Raw genomic sequence first — 16,367 nt, forward strand, 5'->3', positions numbered from 1 at the left:
AATAAGAAGAAAAAGATAAGAGGTTTACCCTGACTCATAATGACATCTATAATGACAGAAAAAGAAATATATACATATACAAATATATATATACACAATTATCATGATTTTCCAAAATTTCATACTTCCCAAAGAGCCTCAGAAAAAGACCTTATCTCCAAGCACTCAATCAATCATGGTCTTCCTCTCCTCAAGTCATCAAGATCACCAAGATAGTGTAGACATGGTACCAGGGAGGCCCAAACTGATCCTTAAATGAACCTAGGGGTTAGCTACACAGAGAAAAACAGACCCTAGGCCTCAGATCATAGTCTTAAACTCAGGCAGCCAACCAAATTTCCAATTCATGTTATGGATCAACAGCAAGGCCTTGGAAGGAAAGCTCCATCATGAAGAGAACAATTCAGAGTGACTTCTACTGGTGCCAGCTCTTAAATATCATCTGCCTAGTGCAAAAAGCAACATGTTTCAAGAAATTGGCTTAGACTACAACATAAGGGCTAACAGCTTTAAACAAGGAAGTAGTTTAGGCTTTGCTGACAGATGCCAGCCAGGTTCGCCAAACTCCAGGATAGTTTAATTATAGTCCTGCCTGGAGGCTGGGGGATAGACTATATGACCCTCATGGTTGTTTTCAATTTGGGGATTCTGAGAGAGACCTACAGGGTGACCTACTTGAATATGGAGGAAATCACCTGGGTCAGGCACCAGCCAGATTTAAGGTTATCTCTGAGCTGGGTGACTCCATATTAAAAAAAAAAAAAAAATTCCCCGCCAATTAGACAAAGGATGTACTGGATAATGTCATCCAAAGTGTGTACATAGTGAGAAGCCATTAAGATGGATCATGTGAATGCAAATGAGTGTTAATAATGCCATTTGAAACTCTAGTATGAAGGAGAGAAATTTCTGTAATCCAGGGAGAAAGGTCCTCCCTGCTAATGTCATCCTCAATTCACAGATCCTGTAATGAGTCAACTCTAGTGTCACAAATAAGACTTTCTGCATAGATGGTTAAGGCTAGAGGTCTTTGTCCACCTGAAGCTTGAATGGATAAACAAGGGCTGGCACATCTGAACTCATCTCAAGAAATCAAAACACAGTTGCCATTAACCTGAAAGGGGAGGTAGGTCCTCAAGTGTTAACAGTCTTGTTAGCAGCCCATGCATACCTTTTCCTGACTGTTCTGTAGCCCAGAAAGCACAGGATTAAGATTCAGGAGGGGGTAACATCACTAAAAGTGGCAGATTAGGATGCACAAAGAATCAGGCCCTCTACTGAAACAAACTTTAGCTGGCAAAGACTGACAGACCAACTTTTTCAGAATTCTGGAACCTAATCCAAAACTTATAGGAACCAAGAAACCCTTTTATAAAAAATTTTTATTGGAGTATAGTTGATTTACAATGTTGTGTTAGTTTCAGGTGTACAGCAAAGTTCATCAGTTATACATATACATGCATCCACTCTGTTCTAGGTTCTTTTCCCATATAGGTCATTACAGAGTACTGAGTAGAGTTCCCTGTGCTATACAGTAGGTCCTTATTAGTTATCTATTTTATATATGGCAGTGTGTATATGTCAATCCCAATCTTCCAAGTTATCCCTCTTGATGCAGAAAAGAATGGCTAAAATTTGTTAAGAGAATTTTGAAGCATTTTTGCTAATTTGTCTACCATTCCTGACTCCCCAGCAGCTAAGAGAAAGGTGGCCCACATTCCTCCTGCAGGTTGCCGATTCCAAGGGACTAAAGACCTTGTTTTTAAAATGTTGTGGCTGTGTGTTTTGATCTGTTTGGTCCTTGAGGGCTAGGCACAGAGACTGGCCTTTGTCTTGTACCCTTACCCCCTAAGGCTAAAGTGGCTTTAGAGGTTGTGACTGCCTCTGTCGAAAGACTTAAAGACATATACTGCCCATGTCCACCCAGGGCAAGGGATGGTAGAAGGGGCAAGCAGCAAATGAATCCAATACCACAGGAAGGATGAGACTGAGGAAAAAGTTTCTTGGGAGAATAAAGACTTAGAAGGGCCACTGTGCATACCGAGGAAGTCAGAGTGCAACACACATGCCCTGGACCAGATGCATGCTCAGAAAAAGCCTGAACGGATTGTAGGCTTGCACTTCTGGAGGATCTGCAGGTTCCATGAAATCAGGAGAGTAGGAGAAGAAGACTAAGGCAGAGTTGTGGGCAGCCTGGATTAGTGTTGAAGGAATGCCCCAGCTCTGAGCCAACTTGCAAAGACCAGGATAGTAGTTTGTTTGTTTTGGCTCCAAGTATTTAAAAGCAATCTCTGTCAGGTCACTGGCTGACCAATGACATAATGGAACAGAGATTTCCATGACCACACATGACAAAGAATGCAGTCTTTGCAAAAAAAACAAAAGATTTGGAAAAGTCAGTAAACAAATGGACAACTGTATCCCTCAACAAACAACAGCAACAAACTCTGGGGAAGGAGGAGAATCTTATTTCCAGAGTTATCACACTATAATATTCAAAATGCCCAGTTTTCAATAAAAAATTATAAGGCATACAAAGAAACAGGAAATTATGGCCCATTCATAGGAAAACAGTAAACTGACAGAAACCATACCTGAAGAAGTCCAGACATTGTACTTACTAGACAAAGACTTTAAATCGCCTGTCTTAAGTAAGATTCAGGAGGCCTGGGTTCAAGTCCTAGCTTTGTTACTAATTCCCTACATGAGTGAGAAAGTCACTTGCATTCTCTGAGCCTATGTTTCCTCAGGATTTATAAAATGAAGAAATTAGGATGAGCAGTGGTCACAAGCTGGGGTTACAATTTAGCCTGCTGATATGTTCAGTTTATTCTTCACAGTGTTTCTTTTAAAAATGTGAATTACTGGTCAACATTTTAAAAATATGAATAAAATCCCATTCCTGGCTTTTCTTGAAAAATCTGGAAGATCTGAGTTCACTGGACTTCCCTACTTCCTATAACCTATTCCACCAATGAGAACCATCCAAGTCACTTTTGCTCCCTTTATATAGGGCATAGATTTCCCATTTGGACACAGGCTCCCACTTAACCCTAGTACCAGACTGCTTTACTCATGTAAGTTACCGGCCTGGCCCTGTAAACATCTAAGTCAGCTACTCCTGGCCAAGATGGGTCTTTCCAGCTGTAAATCTACTGTGAGTCTAGGGTTTCATACACGTGAAAAACTTTCCCCAAGTGCAACCAAAAAGAGATACTATATAATTAAAAGCCAAGTAACACTCTGGAGCAGTGGGCTTCTCTATGAACAGTAGAGGTTTAATCTCTGTTACATCTAATCTGCACAACTGTAAGGAATGATGGTAATGACCTGATTAGCTCATCCTTTTATCTCCTGCATCCATGTAGTCCAGAAACCAGGGAAATCTAGAATTTGAAGAAACAAGGAAAATACGTTCTGATGGCATCTGAGTAGGCTCTTTATTTTCTGAATAAACCCATGCCTTGTCACTCAGGCCTCACCTACCACAGACAATAGCAGGTTGTCATGTATTCTGTACAGAGCCTGCCCTCAAGTGGGCAGTAAGCTGTCCCCAGGCCATGGCCCAAAGTCAGAACAAAGGCCAATTTTTACATGGTGATAAAAGAAATGGACCTGAATGATTTGGAGTTAGGGCCCAGCATGCGAAAAGAGGGCCACCACAGGGATGGGATTTTCTACTTAGAGACACAATCATATCCCAGCAGTCTGCTCTCAGCTCCCAGAGGGGAAACCGGCCCAGGAAAGCAGCTGAAGATGTCAACAGTTAGATGTGAGGATTAACGTTCAGCAAGCTGTAATTCACTTAACCTGACCAATTGCTGGGAAGGTAAATCAACTCCTGCATTGCTCTTGTGAAGTCATATTCCAAGTACAGAAGAAAGAGACTTTGAGAACACACACACATACATGTATATACATACAGAATGAAATTCTGAACAACAGGAGAGGCAGATATTTGACTGAATAGAAGACACATAAACCCAGCAATTTCTTGTACAGAAGCCAAAGTGGTATCACACTTCCTATTTACAGGTATCCAGCATACCTCAGGTTACAAAGGATTTTTTTACAAGACTTAATTATCCCCATTTTACAAGGAGTAAAACTGGGCTTCAAAGATGTACAGGAAGCTGCTCAAGCTGCATACTCAGCAGACTGAGGCAAGAATCTGGGTTTCTCAGATTCCACATTGGTTTTAAACCTGATTAACAACAGGTACAGCTAGCTTGGATAGAACAGCATTAAGCATCCTGGATTATCCATCCTAGGGCTGGGATGTTCACACAGCAATGAGTCTTCCAGATAGGAAATGGAGATGCTCCACTATGTCAGTGACCAATTTGGTCCAGTGATCCACAAAGGTGTCCGGTTGGTATAGAGTTAGGAGGAAAGTCTTTTCTTTGCCATTGTACTTTCATGTTATATGCCAAATAACCTAAGGATGATATTCTCAAGGAGCTACTGAATCTTAGCTCAGGATGAGTCTGGATAAACAAGGGAACTATACAACATAGAGGTACAGCATCTCAGGAAACCACCTATCTACCTACCAATAACATCAGTACTAATGAAGATTCAATAGTTCAGTATGACTCATCGCTATGTCCTACCTAGACATTGTCAGAGCTTGAATAGATTCTAGAGAATGCTTCAGAGGTGAAGGAGAAACTAAAAGCCAATGATCATATGTCAAATGTTTGAGAGAGCCAAACTAGAACTCAGGTCTCTCATTTTCTAATATACCTAGCACTGCTTGCACAATACCACTCTACCCTCAACCAAAATCAGTGTAGAAGAATGGAAATAGTAATTCTACTTTTAAATACCTACTAGAAAAGAGCCTACATAACTTCCATCATTCAGTTCCTTGAGGAACACACAATCTTACCAGAAATGTAAACCTACACATAAATGCTCATTCATGAGAATTGAAAGGTCTAACTTGGAGTCAATTTTCACATCATTCATGCAACAGTCTAACCCCATTTCTTTTTACTGGTGACACCACAACAGCTGGCCACTAAGGTTGCATGTTACTCTCCTTTAGAGATCTGAAGACCATTCAACTATTACTTTAAAAAAAGTTTTGCAATGATCAAATGCTCATTCTGAATACAATCTGAGGCAACATGGAATGCTATCTTAGTTTCTCAAAGAATAAACACTGGTAAAATAGAATATAATACAATAGAATATTGGAGCTGGTATAATAGAATATTGGAGCTCTAACTTATGATTTAGGCTCTGTCATTAATGCTCCTGGTCTACTGTCACAGTCCTCAGTCTAGATATTTGCTATCTGATACAGTAGCAACTAGCCACATATGGCTAATGAACACTTGGAATGTGACAAGTGTGAATTGAGATGTGTATAGAATACACATCAGATTTCAAAGACTTAGTAAAATATATTATTAAAAAATTTATAGTGATAATATGATATTGTATCATAATATTTTAGATATATTAGGTTAAGTAAAATACATTAAATTAATTTCACTGTATCTTTTTAACTTTTTTTAGTGTGGCTACTAAAAATTTTTAAATTATATTTGAGGTTTGCATTTGTAGCTCACATTATATTTCTTTTTAAAAAAAAATTTATTTATTTATTTATTTATTTATTTTATTTGGCTGTGTGGGTCTTAGTTGAGGCATGCAGGATCTTCATTGTGGCATGTGGGATCTTTAGTTGCAGCATGAGGGCTCTTAGCTGCAGCATGTGGGATCTAATTCCATGACCAGAGATCGAACCCGGGCCCCTGAATTGGTAGCACAGAGTCTTAACCACTGGACCACCAGGGAAGTCCCTCACATTATATTTCTATTGGACTGTACTGGCCTAGGCCAAATCGTTCTCAACATCAAAGACTCTGATTTAACTAGCCTAGAGCCTGGGTTTTAGTGTTTGGGTTTTTTTTTTTTTAAGATACCCAAGTGAATTATTTCATTGTGCAGCCAGAATTGAGAACCACTAGGCCAGACTCTATACTATGCATGCCTGGCTCAGCCAGTGGTCTTCTCAAAGGTCAGCTTCAGCCCATCCAACAGGCTGCTGGGGCTGTGTGCTTGGAGAAACACTCCTCCTGGACTTGCATGTAGGAAAATCAATGCCAGTTCATTGATATTCTGAAGCTTGGTTCTGTCATTCACCTCCTGGGGTCATTCTGCCTTGCTCAATATTTTGTCCCACCCCTTTAATTACAGTTTATTATAAAAATGACATTTCACTGTAGGTGAAATACATGCAGATTTGGGTGATTTTGTCACTGGGTGCAGTTTAATCCTTCTTTTAAAGGGGGGGCTGTCAGCCTAAGACACACAAGCTGTCTGTGTATGGCGTCTCATGTTAGTTCCAAAGGCCCATGGTTATTGATGTGTTCTTTCTAACTACCCCTGGGACCCAGTTCATCAACCAACAAAGCTGAGCTGGGACACACAGCATGTGGAAACTCTGAAGGAAGACTCCATATAGGTAGAGGAAAAAGGACTGGATATTTCATCAAGAAATTCTCAGGATAGAGGGGATAAGAGGCTATTTTGTCTACCTCCTTGCTTCTGAGCAGTGCCCTCACCTAAATTGCTCTAACTGGATAACAGTGCTTCCTACATTTGCAGCCCTCCAAGGAAGGAGGCCTCTTTCAACCACTATGACCAGCCTTGATACATAGACCTTATTGGAGTTAATAAGGTGGAGGTGACGGTGGTGATGATGAGGATAATGATAATGATAAAGCAAGTTACCATTTGCTAAGTACCCACTACGTGCCAAGCACTGTGTCAGATTCTTTACTCACATAGTGATCTCATTTAATCCTCATAAAAAGCCTGTTATTCCTATTTTTCAGATGAGGAAATAAGGCTCAGGAAAGATAAAAGTCTTGCCAAAAGCCATAGAGCTAGGAGGTAGTAAAGCTGAAACTGCATCTGCATCTCAGATTATCTGATTCCAAATGCCCCGCTCCTTCCTTCATGTCACACTTCTATCCTTCTTATCCTGAGACCCTTCATTCTCCAAGGGCCCAAGCCACTCTGATCTTTTGTTTGGGGTCAGGACTTCAGTCTTATATTACAAAAGAAACTAACAAAAGATGATAGGCTGTGGTAAGGATGATCATAAGACATCCTGATGTGGCTTTGGTACTTGTATTGCCACAAATCTGTTTTAATGTACATTATTTAATTCACTGTGATATCCCCTGTCATGAAATAATTGCCAACACCATTTTGCATATGGGGAAAATCAGAGCTCACAATTGCCAAACAGCTGATTCTAGCTCATAACTCCAAGGACGGCCAAGAGCTGGAACACCAGGCCAGTGTTCTTTCCCCATTAGCATCCTGCCAGTGGGTGACCCAGAGGAAGTGGAAACTGCTAAGGAGCCCCTTCCCAAGAACCCCTTCTTTTAACGGCCAGGTTTTTCATGGTACAATGTCAAAGGGGCCAAGGCCTTGCCAACCCTATCAAGCTGCCTGCTTCCCACCCTGGACACATCTTAGTTCCCAGCCACCTTGCAAAAAGTAAGATTTGCAATGAGTAAACTCCAACCCCTGGGAGGGTAGGGAGCCCAGACTCTTACATTCACAGCTGTAGACAATCATAAGACAACACGCAGGGGTGTTCACACTTCCCTAAATGAGAGAAAGGAGGCAAAGGAAGCAGAAAGGAGTGGGGAGGGGAGAAAGAGGGTGGGAAGAGATCTATAAAAAGAAAGGATAAAAAAAGAGGAGGCAAGGAAAAGAAGGAAAGCAGAAAAGAGATAAGAAAGGTAAAATTTCCCAGCAATATAGAGTTAAAAGCGTCTTCAAAACCATCAAGGCAAAAAGGGAAGTGATTTGTGCAAAGTCACAGTGGGTAGAAGGTGGGAGGCAGGAGGTGGGGATTGTTAAAATAAACAGGAGAAAAAAAAGTCTCAAAACTAGAAGGGCAAAGATTAAAGGAAGCCCAGGCCCTTGGTAGGTGACCAAACACACGGGGAAAAATGTGAGGAGCCACAAGAAGGGGAAGGAGAAGGAGAACAAGGGCTGGTGAGAGGGAGGCCAGGGACAAGTAGCCAAGGAGACAGGAGAGGAGAGTGAAGGCTGACACTCACCCTCACAAAGCTGGCAGGAAACCATCCCTCCTCATCGTCGATCTGGCCCCACCACCAATCCTTGTTGGAAGCATCCAAGACTTTGATGACGTCGCCAGCCTTAAATGCCAACTCCCGGTTGGCCATGGTGACGTGATCCCATACTGCCTCAGCACTAACGATGGAATCTCCAGTGATCAGCTTAGGAGACAAAATAAGAATGTGTTCAGTCCACATATCTAGCTACCTTACTTGCCCCCCTCCCCAAATCTCTACTACTTATGGAAAAACTCACATATTAGTGGTGAAGGGTAGGGTGATGGAGATGACATTGGGAGAGTAAGCTCCACTGGACTACAAGACAAATAATACTATCAACTCTCCATTAGCCAGTGGGTAGAATGACCCAGAATGTGTATATGGACTACACAGGCCTCATGATTTTATCCCTACTCAAGATCTCCTTCCCTAGAGAAGAAAAAGCTCCAATCCATCTCTCCTTGGTACTTCGAGGCAGCCCTGGATCTGGAATGGGTGGAGAGTCTGAAACCAATGGCTAAAATGAGGCTCGAGCATATTTGCTATAAATTCTCTGTGCTCCTCCCCCTTTCTTCTTCTTCTTTGGAACTGTCCAATTCAGAGTTGGTGATACGTTATTTAATCCTACTGTACCCCACCCTCAGAAGTTACAGACCACGGCATTCCTCACATATGATGGACCCCAGTCCTGCAGCCTCCTGCTCTCACCCACACATGATGCTATCCAGAGAGGTCATGTGTTCATAGGTATGAAAGAATATGGCGTTCTGTGATGCCTTGCTCCCAAGAAACTCGACATTGTCACAGATTCGTTCAGTGATTTAAACAACCACCCTGTAAGATACACAGGGAATCTTGGTTGACTTCTGCATCTGATAGATGGCAAAACTGAGCTATAAGCAAGTTAAGGGGTAAGCTCAGTTTCACTCAGCAAGGCAGGGGCTATGCACAGAGCCTAACCTTGGTCATCAGAATTTGTGGCCAGCAGGACTTGGCTCCACATAGCACGAGGCAGACATCTATGCCACTGCCACATAAACATACACATACATATGTTCATGACACTTGTCTAAGCACAGTGATGAGGATGGGTGTGGGGGAATAGTTAGTTTCTCTCTGGCTACCATCCTGACCACTGTGTTATGTATTCTTCTTTTTCCCCCAACTGGTTCCAGCCTGTATGGGTCAATCTTTCTGGCATTTGGAGGAACAATTTCCAGAATAGAGAACATATGGCCTGTCAGGCAAAGGACTCAAACATTCCCTCCCCAGAACTGAATTGCTGAACATGTCCTCTAGAAGTCATCTTTTCCATCAGCCTACTTTGAGGAAGGACCCCAAGGCAATTATGGCTCCACAAGACCCAAGTCAAAACAATTTAAAGATAACAGAGACAGAATATGGAACATGCATCCTCTCACACAGGTCTGCCTTCCAACATACCAGCCAGAGAATAACCCTATGGTCATGATATTAATGCATAACACATCACACACAGGAAAAAACACACACACTGAGCTTTTGACTTAGTTAGGGCATTCTGTTGGTTAGCTCCTGCATGAGGCATCCTTCATCGCTCAGGGGTCTAGCCACTGTGCTTTCTATAGAAGGCATAGAGAGAGCTCCTCAGCTTGGATGTAAAAGAGATTTCAAATAGGACCTTTTATAATACCGCCTTTAAAGTACCTCATGCTTTACTGTTCACAAAGTGTTTTCACATCTACTGCATCACTTGATCCTTACTGATGAGCTGGATCTCACTATTACCCATATTTTAAAGATAAGGAAACTGAGGCTCAGAGTGGTGACCTGGTCCTTTGGCCAATCACACATGTAATAAATTATGGAGCTCAGTCTTCTGACTGTATATGCACTAATACCTATCATGCCATACTACCAATGTTTACTAATAAGCTATAATGAACTCACAGAACTCCATTCATAATATCATAAACCAGATGGCTCCATTCTTCAACCCCAAAGAAAGAGATGTGGACAGCCACCTTCAGTCACTGGTGCCCCTGACTAAGAGGAGATTCATTTATATGTTGAACTTGCTTTCTTCCAATTACACTAAAAGTCAATATCTTCTTGTTCTGGCCTCAGTGGAGAAGAAGAATTGCTGGTCACTGGCCTCAATAAAATAAGTATTTACAGAGAAGTCTCCCCTCTCCTGCCAAAGATGGGTACCAACAGGGTGCTGCTAGAGCTCGATAAGCACATACAGCCCCAACTCAGAGCACCATGAGGGCTTATAGTCTAAAGATATATCATTGACTTTTTATCAAGGGTCAAAGAGTATCTTGGCATCACTTACCAATGCTCTGCTCAGGACTATATCTGTGATGCTGTTTGAATTACCCTAGTCCCAGTTCTGGCTGATTCCACTGCCTGTACTTTTTCTACAGTGCAGTCTTCTTTTGAGGGACTCCATGCTTGGATTCTCCCAGCAGAAGTTGGCTCACTCTTGTCCCCATTTAGTCCAGTTGACCTGCCTGGGCACTCAGGTCACAAAGTCCAGCTATGCCCTGGACAAGGCCAATCCCTGGATAGGACCCAGTGGCCACAAACCAACTGGCAAGCCTGTTGTCACTGCCTACTTGGAATCAACGACAGAACTAGGCAGCACTTCAAAGATCATCACCCTTAATCCCTCATTTTATCGATCAGGTGTAATATAGCAGGAGTGACTTGCCTAAGGTCACCAGATGGCCAGCCTAGTGAACCATTTTTTCCCCAACATAACACCATAGATAGAGAAGGTGGAAAAAGAACGCTTGGATTTAAGACCTTGCTAAAGAAGGGATGATAAAGATGATAATATTAACTAATATAGAGCACTAAGTATATGTAAGGCACTATTCTAAGCACTTTACACACATCAACTCATTTAATCCTCACAGCAACCCTTTGAGGAAATACTATTATTATCCCTATCCTACAGACGAGGAAACTGAAGCTCCGAGAGATTAAATAATTTGCCCAAATTCAAAGAGCCAATAAGTACTTAAGTCGTAATTCAAATGCAGGCACAGTCTGGCTCTTATAGAGCCTCTGCTCTTATAAACTATGCTGCCTCTGAGTCTCATTTTCTTCATCTGTTAAGTGAGGATAATTCTACACCCCCACCTGATTCACAAGCTGTAAGACACTGAACCAAGAATTGACAGATGTGTGTGCAGATAATGAGAGAAGGGCGATCCAGAAGGGGCTGGTAGCTGTATAGGGCTCCTGTGTTCTCTAGTCACAAACGCAAGCAGGAATAAGGGAATGTTCTTCCCCTATCCTCTGAGATGTTTTAAATTTGGGCTGCTGGAAATTGGTTTTAAATCTCCCCTTTGTATACAGGATTTTTTAACTTGCTACAATTTTTCATAAATATGACTTTGCTCATCCATTTTCCACCCAACACTCATTGAGTGCGTTCCCACTGTGTGCAGGGATCTGCTTACTGTGATTCAGCCACAGTCCTTACCTGAAGATCAAGGGCCCTTTGGGTACCAACAGTGAATCCCCTTCAAGTAGTATGCAAAGGTGGTTAAGGGCAAGCAAACCTAGCTTCAATTCTGGGCTTTGCTACTTTAGAAAGTAGCAGTGACAATGGGAGGTGAGGAGTACAAGAGGAGCCACATAAATAAACCAAAATGGAACTGTCAGCATGTAAGGAGTACAATATCACAAAAGCTATGGACGAGACTTTCAAGCTATACAACCCTTGGTTTCAGTTTCTTCATATGCAAAATGGGGATATTAATACCTGCCTCACAGGGAGAATTGTAGAGAAGGTGAACTGAGTTCTGGATGTATAGTGCCTCATACAGTGCCTGGTATACTCTGGCCTAGTACAAGACTTCAGAGGAAGGATCATGTGTGGCTATTGGACTCTAATAAAACAGTTTTATGGGGCACTGAAATAGGCCTTAAAGAATGGGTAGGATTGTTACAGAGTAGGGAACAAGAAAGGCATGTGAGGCAGAGTAAAGTCTCAAAGGTGAAGGCTATGGGAAATTTGATGGTAAATAGGTAGTGGAGTTTGGAAAGGGCTGGGAAGAGTGGGATTGAAGGGCAGCTAGAAAGGTGGACTGGAGACATGTTTGAAGGTATTTAGATCTCCTTTGAGGAAAAGGAGGAGGTCAAAGTTGATTTGGTAGAGGGAGTTCAATCTTAAGTGTGATCATTAAGGCATGAGGGTAAGTTATGAGGAAATGCTGGTTTTGGAGGGGGAGAAGAGATGACAAGTTTTCTCTTTAATATGCTGAATGTTGGGGGACAGCAGGACATGCAGGTAGATTTGTAGTTCAAGAGAGATCAGGGGAGATAGTTATACAGGTTTGGGAGTCAATGGCCCAGAAGAAATTGTAGAAACCAAGGAAGTTTGCCCTGGAAGAAAGTGCTAAGAAAGAAGGCCAGAAAAGTAGGAAAATAATAATGGGAGGCAAGGAAGAGAAGAGGAGCCAGAGAAACAAACCAAAATGGAGCTGTCAGAACACACTTAGGATACCAAGGGGTGCAATCTCATAAAAATCAAGGACAAGAGTTTCGAGTAGCAGGAGCTGATCAAATTATCAAATAGTACAGAGTTACCTATAAGAGGAAGAAAGCCAAGAAAAGTCCATTTGGGAGTGGCTATATCAAGGCTTAAGTTCTTTATTTCTTGTTTATAACTGGTTTATCACCCCCCTCAAATCCCTAATTTCCCAACTATCCCAACTTCTTCATCTTGCAAGCCCAACATAAAGCCAGGAGGTGGTACTGGGTTACTCCAGCATGGTACCCAAATAGCTCTTGGCCTTGGGACAGTGCTGATGTGACTTCTAAAATAATTTCCAATCCTCAGGGCATTTCGAGTACAGGACTAAATATAGGTTGGTTCTTGCTCAGACTTACCAGTGAGTGGGACATACAGTGTTCTGCATCCCCAAACCAAAGACAATTTTGGACATGAATAAGAAGATAAAGAGGGGGAAGAGTCATAATACTGATATAATTCTTAAAGAAGGAATGATATCCAATTTCCTTTTACCTATATTTCCCAGGAATTCTAATTTCAAATATTCTATCTCATTGTCCTACAAATAGACACATCTGTTATCAGACCCATGTGCCCTGACTTTTAACCTGGAAATATGATCACTATACCCTGTAGGCATTGGGAGTTTGATCTCTCAGGCTGGTCTCTGATCAACAATGAGGAATGTGCCTACAGTTAACTTGGAGTGTCCAGTGGGCCCTTTCAGGAGGAAGGAAAGAAGGCAAGGAAGAAGGGAGGAAGGAAGTAAAACAGGGAGAAAGAAAGGGAAGGAGGGAGGAAGAGAAACTTACACTTGTTGAAAACATATGCCAGGCATTGGGTAAGAGACTTTCTTTTGTCATCTTAGTCTCTATGGCTCTCCAAGGTAAGCATTAACATCCCCATTTTTACTGAAGATAACCTGTGCTATTACCAAGTAGCCCACAGTTACCCAGTTAGTAGGTGGTAGAGCAGATTTGAATCTCTAGTTGAGCTTATTGTATAGGTTTGTTTTTGCCAATCCCCAACGCTACCTGCCAAGATAGCAGGGAGAGAGTTCTCCCAGCTGGTTTCTCTCTCCAAGGAGACCAGCCCGCCCTGTGAATGATCTAAAGCAGTAGTTCTCAATCCTCTAGAAAGCTTGTTAAAACACAGATTGCTAGGCCCCATGAGTCTCTTATTCAGTAGGTCTGAAGTGCGGCTTGAGAACTTGCATTTCAGACATGTTCCCAGGGGATGCCTACGATGCTGGTTCAGGGATCATACTTGGTGTACCACTGCCCTAGAGAATCTTTCTAGCCTAGGCTTTACCCGTGCCTATCCTGATGCCTCATTCTCCCAAGGATCCCCATGCCACCCCCACAGGTCGGGCTCCCTGCCTGTCTAGGAGGCATTCCTCAGTGGTTGGTATGTCTGAGAATGGGTATTTTGGGTCATGTAAGGAGCATTCCCAATGCCAGGCCTTGCCAACACAGAAATAAAGCCCTCACCAGTTTTCCAGAGCTGTACCACTTGCCTTCCCCTTCATATTCTTGCCCTCTAGCTGAGCAATACCACCCCCAAAATAGTTGTTTAATTAGCCTGGGTGGCTGCCAGAAATACTAGAATTTTAATGGCAAGAAGCAGAAGAGGGAAAGGTTAAAAAAAAAGTGTTGTTCAGAATAGCATATGTTCCAGTTGCCATGAAAGTAGCTGAGCCAGGCCTGCCTTTTGAGAAGCTTCACAAGGGGACAAGGAGGGGTATGAAGGAGTTTTGCCTTTCTATAAGGTTTTCTCAGTTGGTACCTGCCCCCATCCTCTCAGAAGGTCCCCTCCCTCAACAGCTAGGCATGGACAAGAGCAAGAATCCTTCCTTTGTTCCCTTTAAGCACATCTAAAATAGGCTGGGATTTTATTCTCTCTCCTGAATAAACTAGATGTCCTTTTCATATGGCCTTGTAAACAGACTCTGGTTATCTTGCCCAAAGTGTTCAAGGACAACAATCTCACCCACTTCTGGAAAGGTGTAAACCAGACTGTTCCAACAACAGCGGGGAGGTACCAAAAGACTGGCTACTGGAGGAAGCTCTGCCAGTAACTCATTGAATCATCTTGGATAGGTCCATTTACCTGTCTCAGTTTCTTTATCCATCAAGTTACAGACTTGAATCAAATAGATGACTTCTCAAGTCCTTTCCAGCCCTAGCTTTCTATTGAGGGTAACACATGAGCTTTGCAGAGGACAGGAATTTCATTATTGCAGCTTATTTCTTCTCACCCATCTTTGTGCTTGACAGTATGCTTTCTTTGCTCTCTACTCAGGAAAATGAGAACTTGGCACTGACTAGTCCCTTCTTGAATATAAGTCACTCAGGCATTGTTAGTGACACATTAAAGCACAGGCCAGTCAGACTGGCTGGGAAAACTGAGGAATGGGTTTCCCACTTTAGCCCTTGACTGCCCTATTCAAAAGTCAATGGGGACATTTACTCTTTGTTCTCTCCATGTAGCTCCTCAGATAAATCATCTTTCTCATGACATCAGCTCTTAGTACCTCCAGTTCCATATTTCCCACTACCTGTTCCACATTTCTCTGGGGGCCTGCTACTGCCTCCAATAAAACATATGTAAAACTCATAATAAGGCCTCATTCCCCTCCTTCCTCATTTTTCCTATTTCTGATAACTTTTCTGGGTGTGCTGTTTCTTTCTTCTACATGTATCTCTCTCAGATATAACCTTTTATCTTCTTTTTCAATGCCTTATTCTAGGTCTGTCCCTTATCACCTCAAGTTGCCTCCCAACTGGCCTTCCTGCTACTCACAGGTCTCTTTCCTCCTCAAGCTACTCAATAATTGTACTTCTCAAAACTTCTTTGCTGGTGCCACTATCCATGCTCAAGAAGCCTCAATAACTCTCTACTGTCAATCTCTCAAAGTTCTCCTTAATCTAGCCCCATCTATGGATCCAATCCTTGTCTTGAACCTGGCAGGGACCTTCCACTCTAGTCAAACTGAGTCTCTTGCAGGCAGATAGCTCCTACCTCTGTGCCTCTGATTCAGCCATTCCTTTGGCCATGGTTAAGTGTAGGGACACTGGAGCTATGCTGCCTCTTCCTTGCCGTAGGATCTTGGCCCACCTGCTCCTTAATCCTGTCCCTGATGACTCCAGCCTGTATTTTCTCTCCCTTGACTCTTTCACTAATTTCTACCTAGGATAAGAAGAAGATATTAGACAATGTGGAGTTATTCAAGTTATCAACCAGGGTGTTATTCTCCAGAGTGTACACTTGTGAACAGTAAATCTAAAACATCTGCATAATTTATAATGAACAACATTGATTTTAGCCTCTAAAGTTCTATGACCAGAGCCCTAAAACCAGGCAAGCTCAGAGGAAGAACACAGCAACAAAGTGAGCATTTCTGTTCAGGTTGCAGAATATTCTATGGGGCCAAAGAAATTGTTTGCATAACATGTACCAGGTGGCCTATAGGCCAATACATTGCTGGTAGGATGTATGATCAGGCGGCTTCTGGGGTGGGCTGGTTTTTGCTGAAGATCTTCGCAGATGCTCAGTGGTCATCAGGGAAAGAAGAAGAGATGCCAGGTAAGAAAAAACAACATGAATTAAAAAAAAAAATCATAAGGATTGCTTTTTTTTTTCCCTATGACTTTATAGTTCACATTTAGCTAGTTTCAGCTTTAATCAGGGTATTGCTATCACCCATAACTAAATAATTTCATTTCTGAGCAGAATAATTAATG

At 42.3% G+C, this 16,367-nt stretch overlaps 1 protein-coding gene across 12 annotated transcripts in view; it reads right to left on the reverse strand.

The window, feature by feature from the left end:
* Positions 1-16,367, reverse strand: part of ARHGEF9 (Cdc42 guanine nucleotide exchange factor 9) — a 228,719-nt gene that overhangs the window by 167,646 nt on the left and 44,706 nt on the right. For 6 of the 12 annotated variants that reach the window (XM_059910557.1, XM_059910551.1, XM_059910548.1 and 3 more), the window contains exon 2: positions 8,097-8,276. The exons of 3 other annotated variants lie outside the window; for them this stretch is intronic. In XM_059910557.1, coding sequence (XP_059766540.1) covers positions 8,097-8,276 — 180 coding nt within the window. Of the gene's footprint in view, positions 1-8,096; positions 8,277-8,370; positions 8,430-10,431; positions 10,519-16,367 lie in introns of those variants that run through there. 3 more of the 12 variants (XM_059910555.1, XM_059910553.1, XM_059910556.1) reach the window with 2 other exon arrangements.

Source organism: Balaenoptera ricei, chromosome X, assembly GCF_028023285.1.
Source record: "Balaenoptera ricei isolate mBalRic1 chromosome X, mBalRic1.hap2, whole genome shotgun sequence".
Classification (NCBI taxonomy): Eukaryota; Metazoa; Chordata; class Mammalia; order Artiodactyla; family Balaenopteridae; genus Balaenoptera; species Balaenoptera ricei.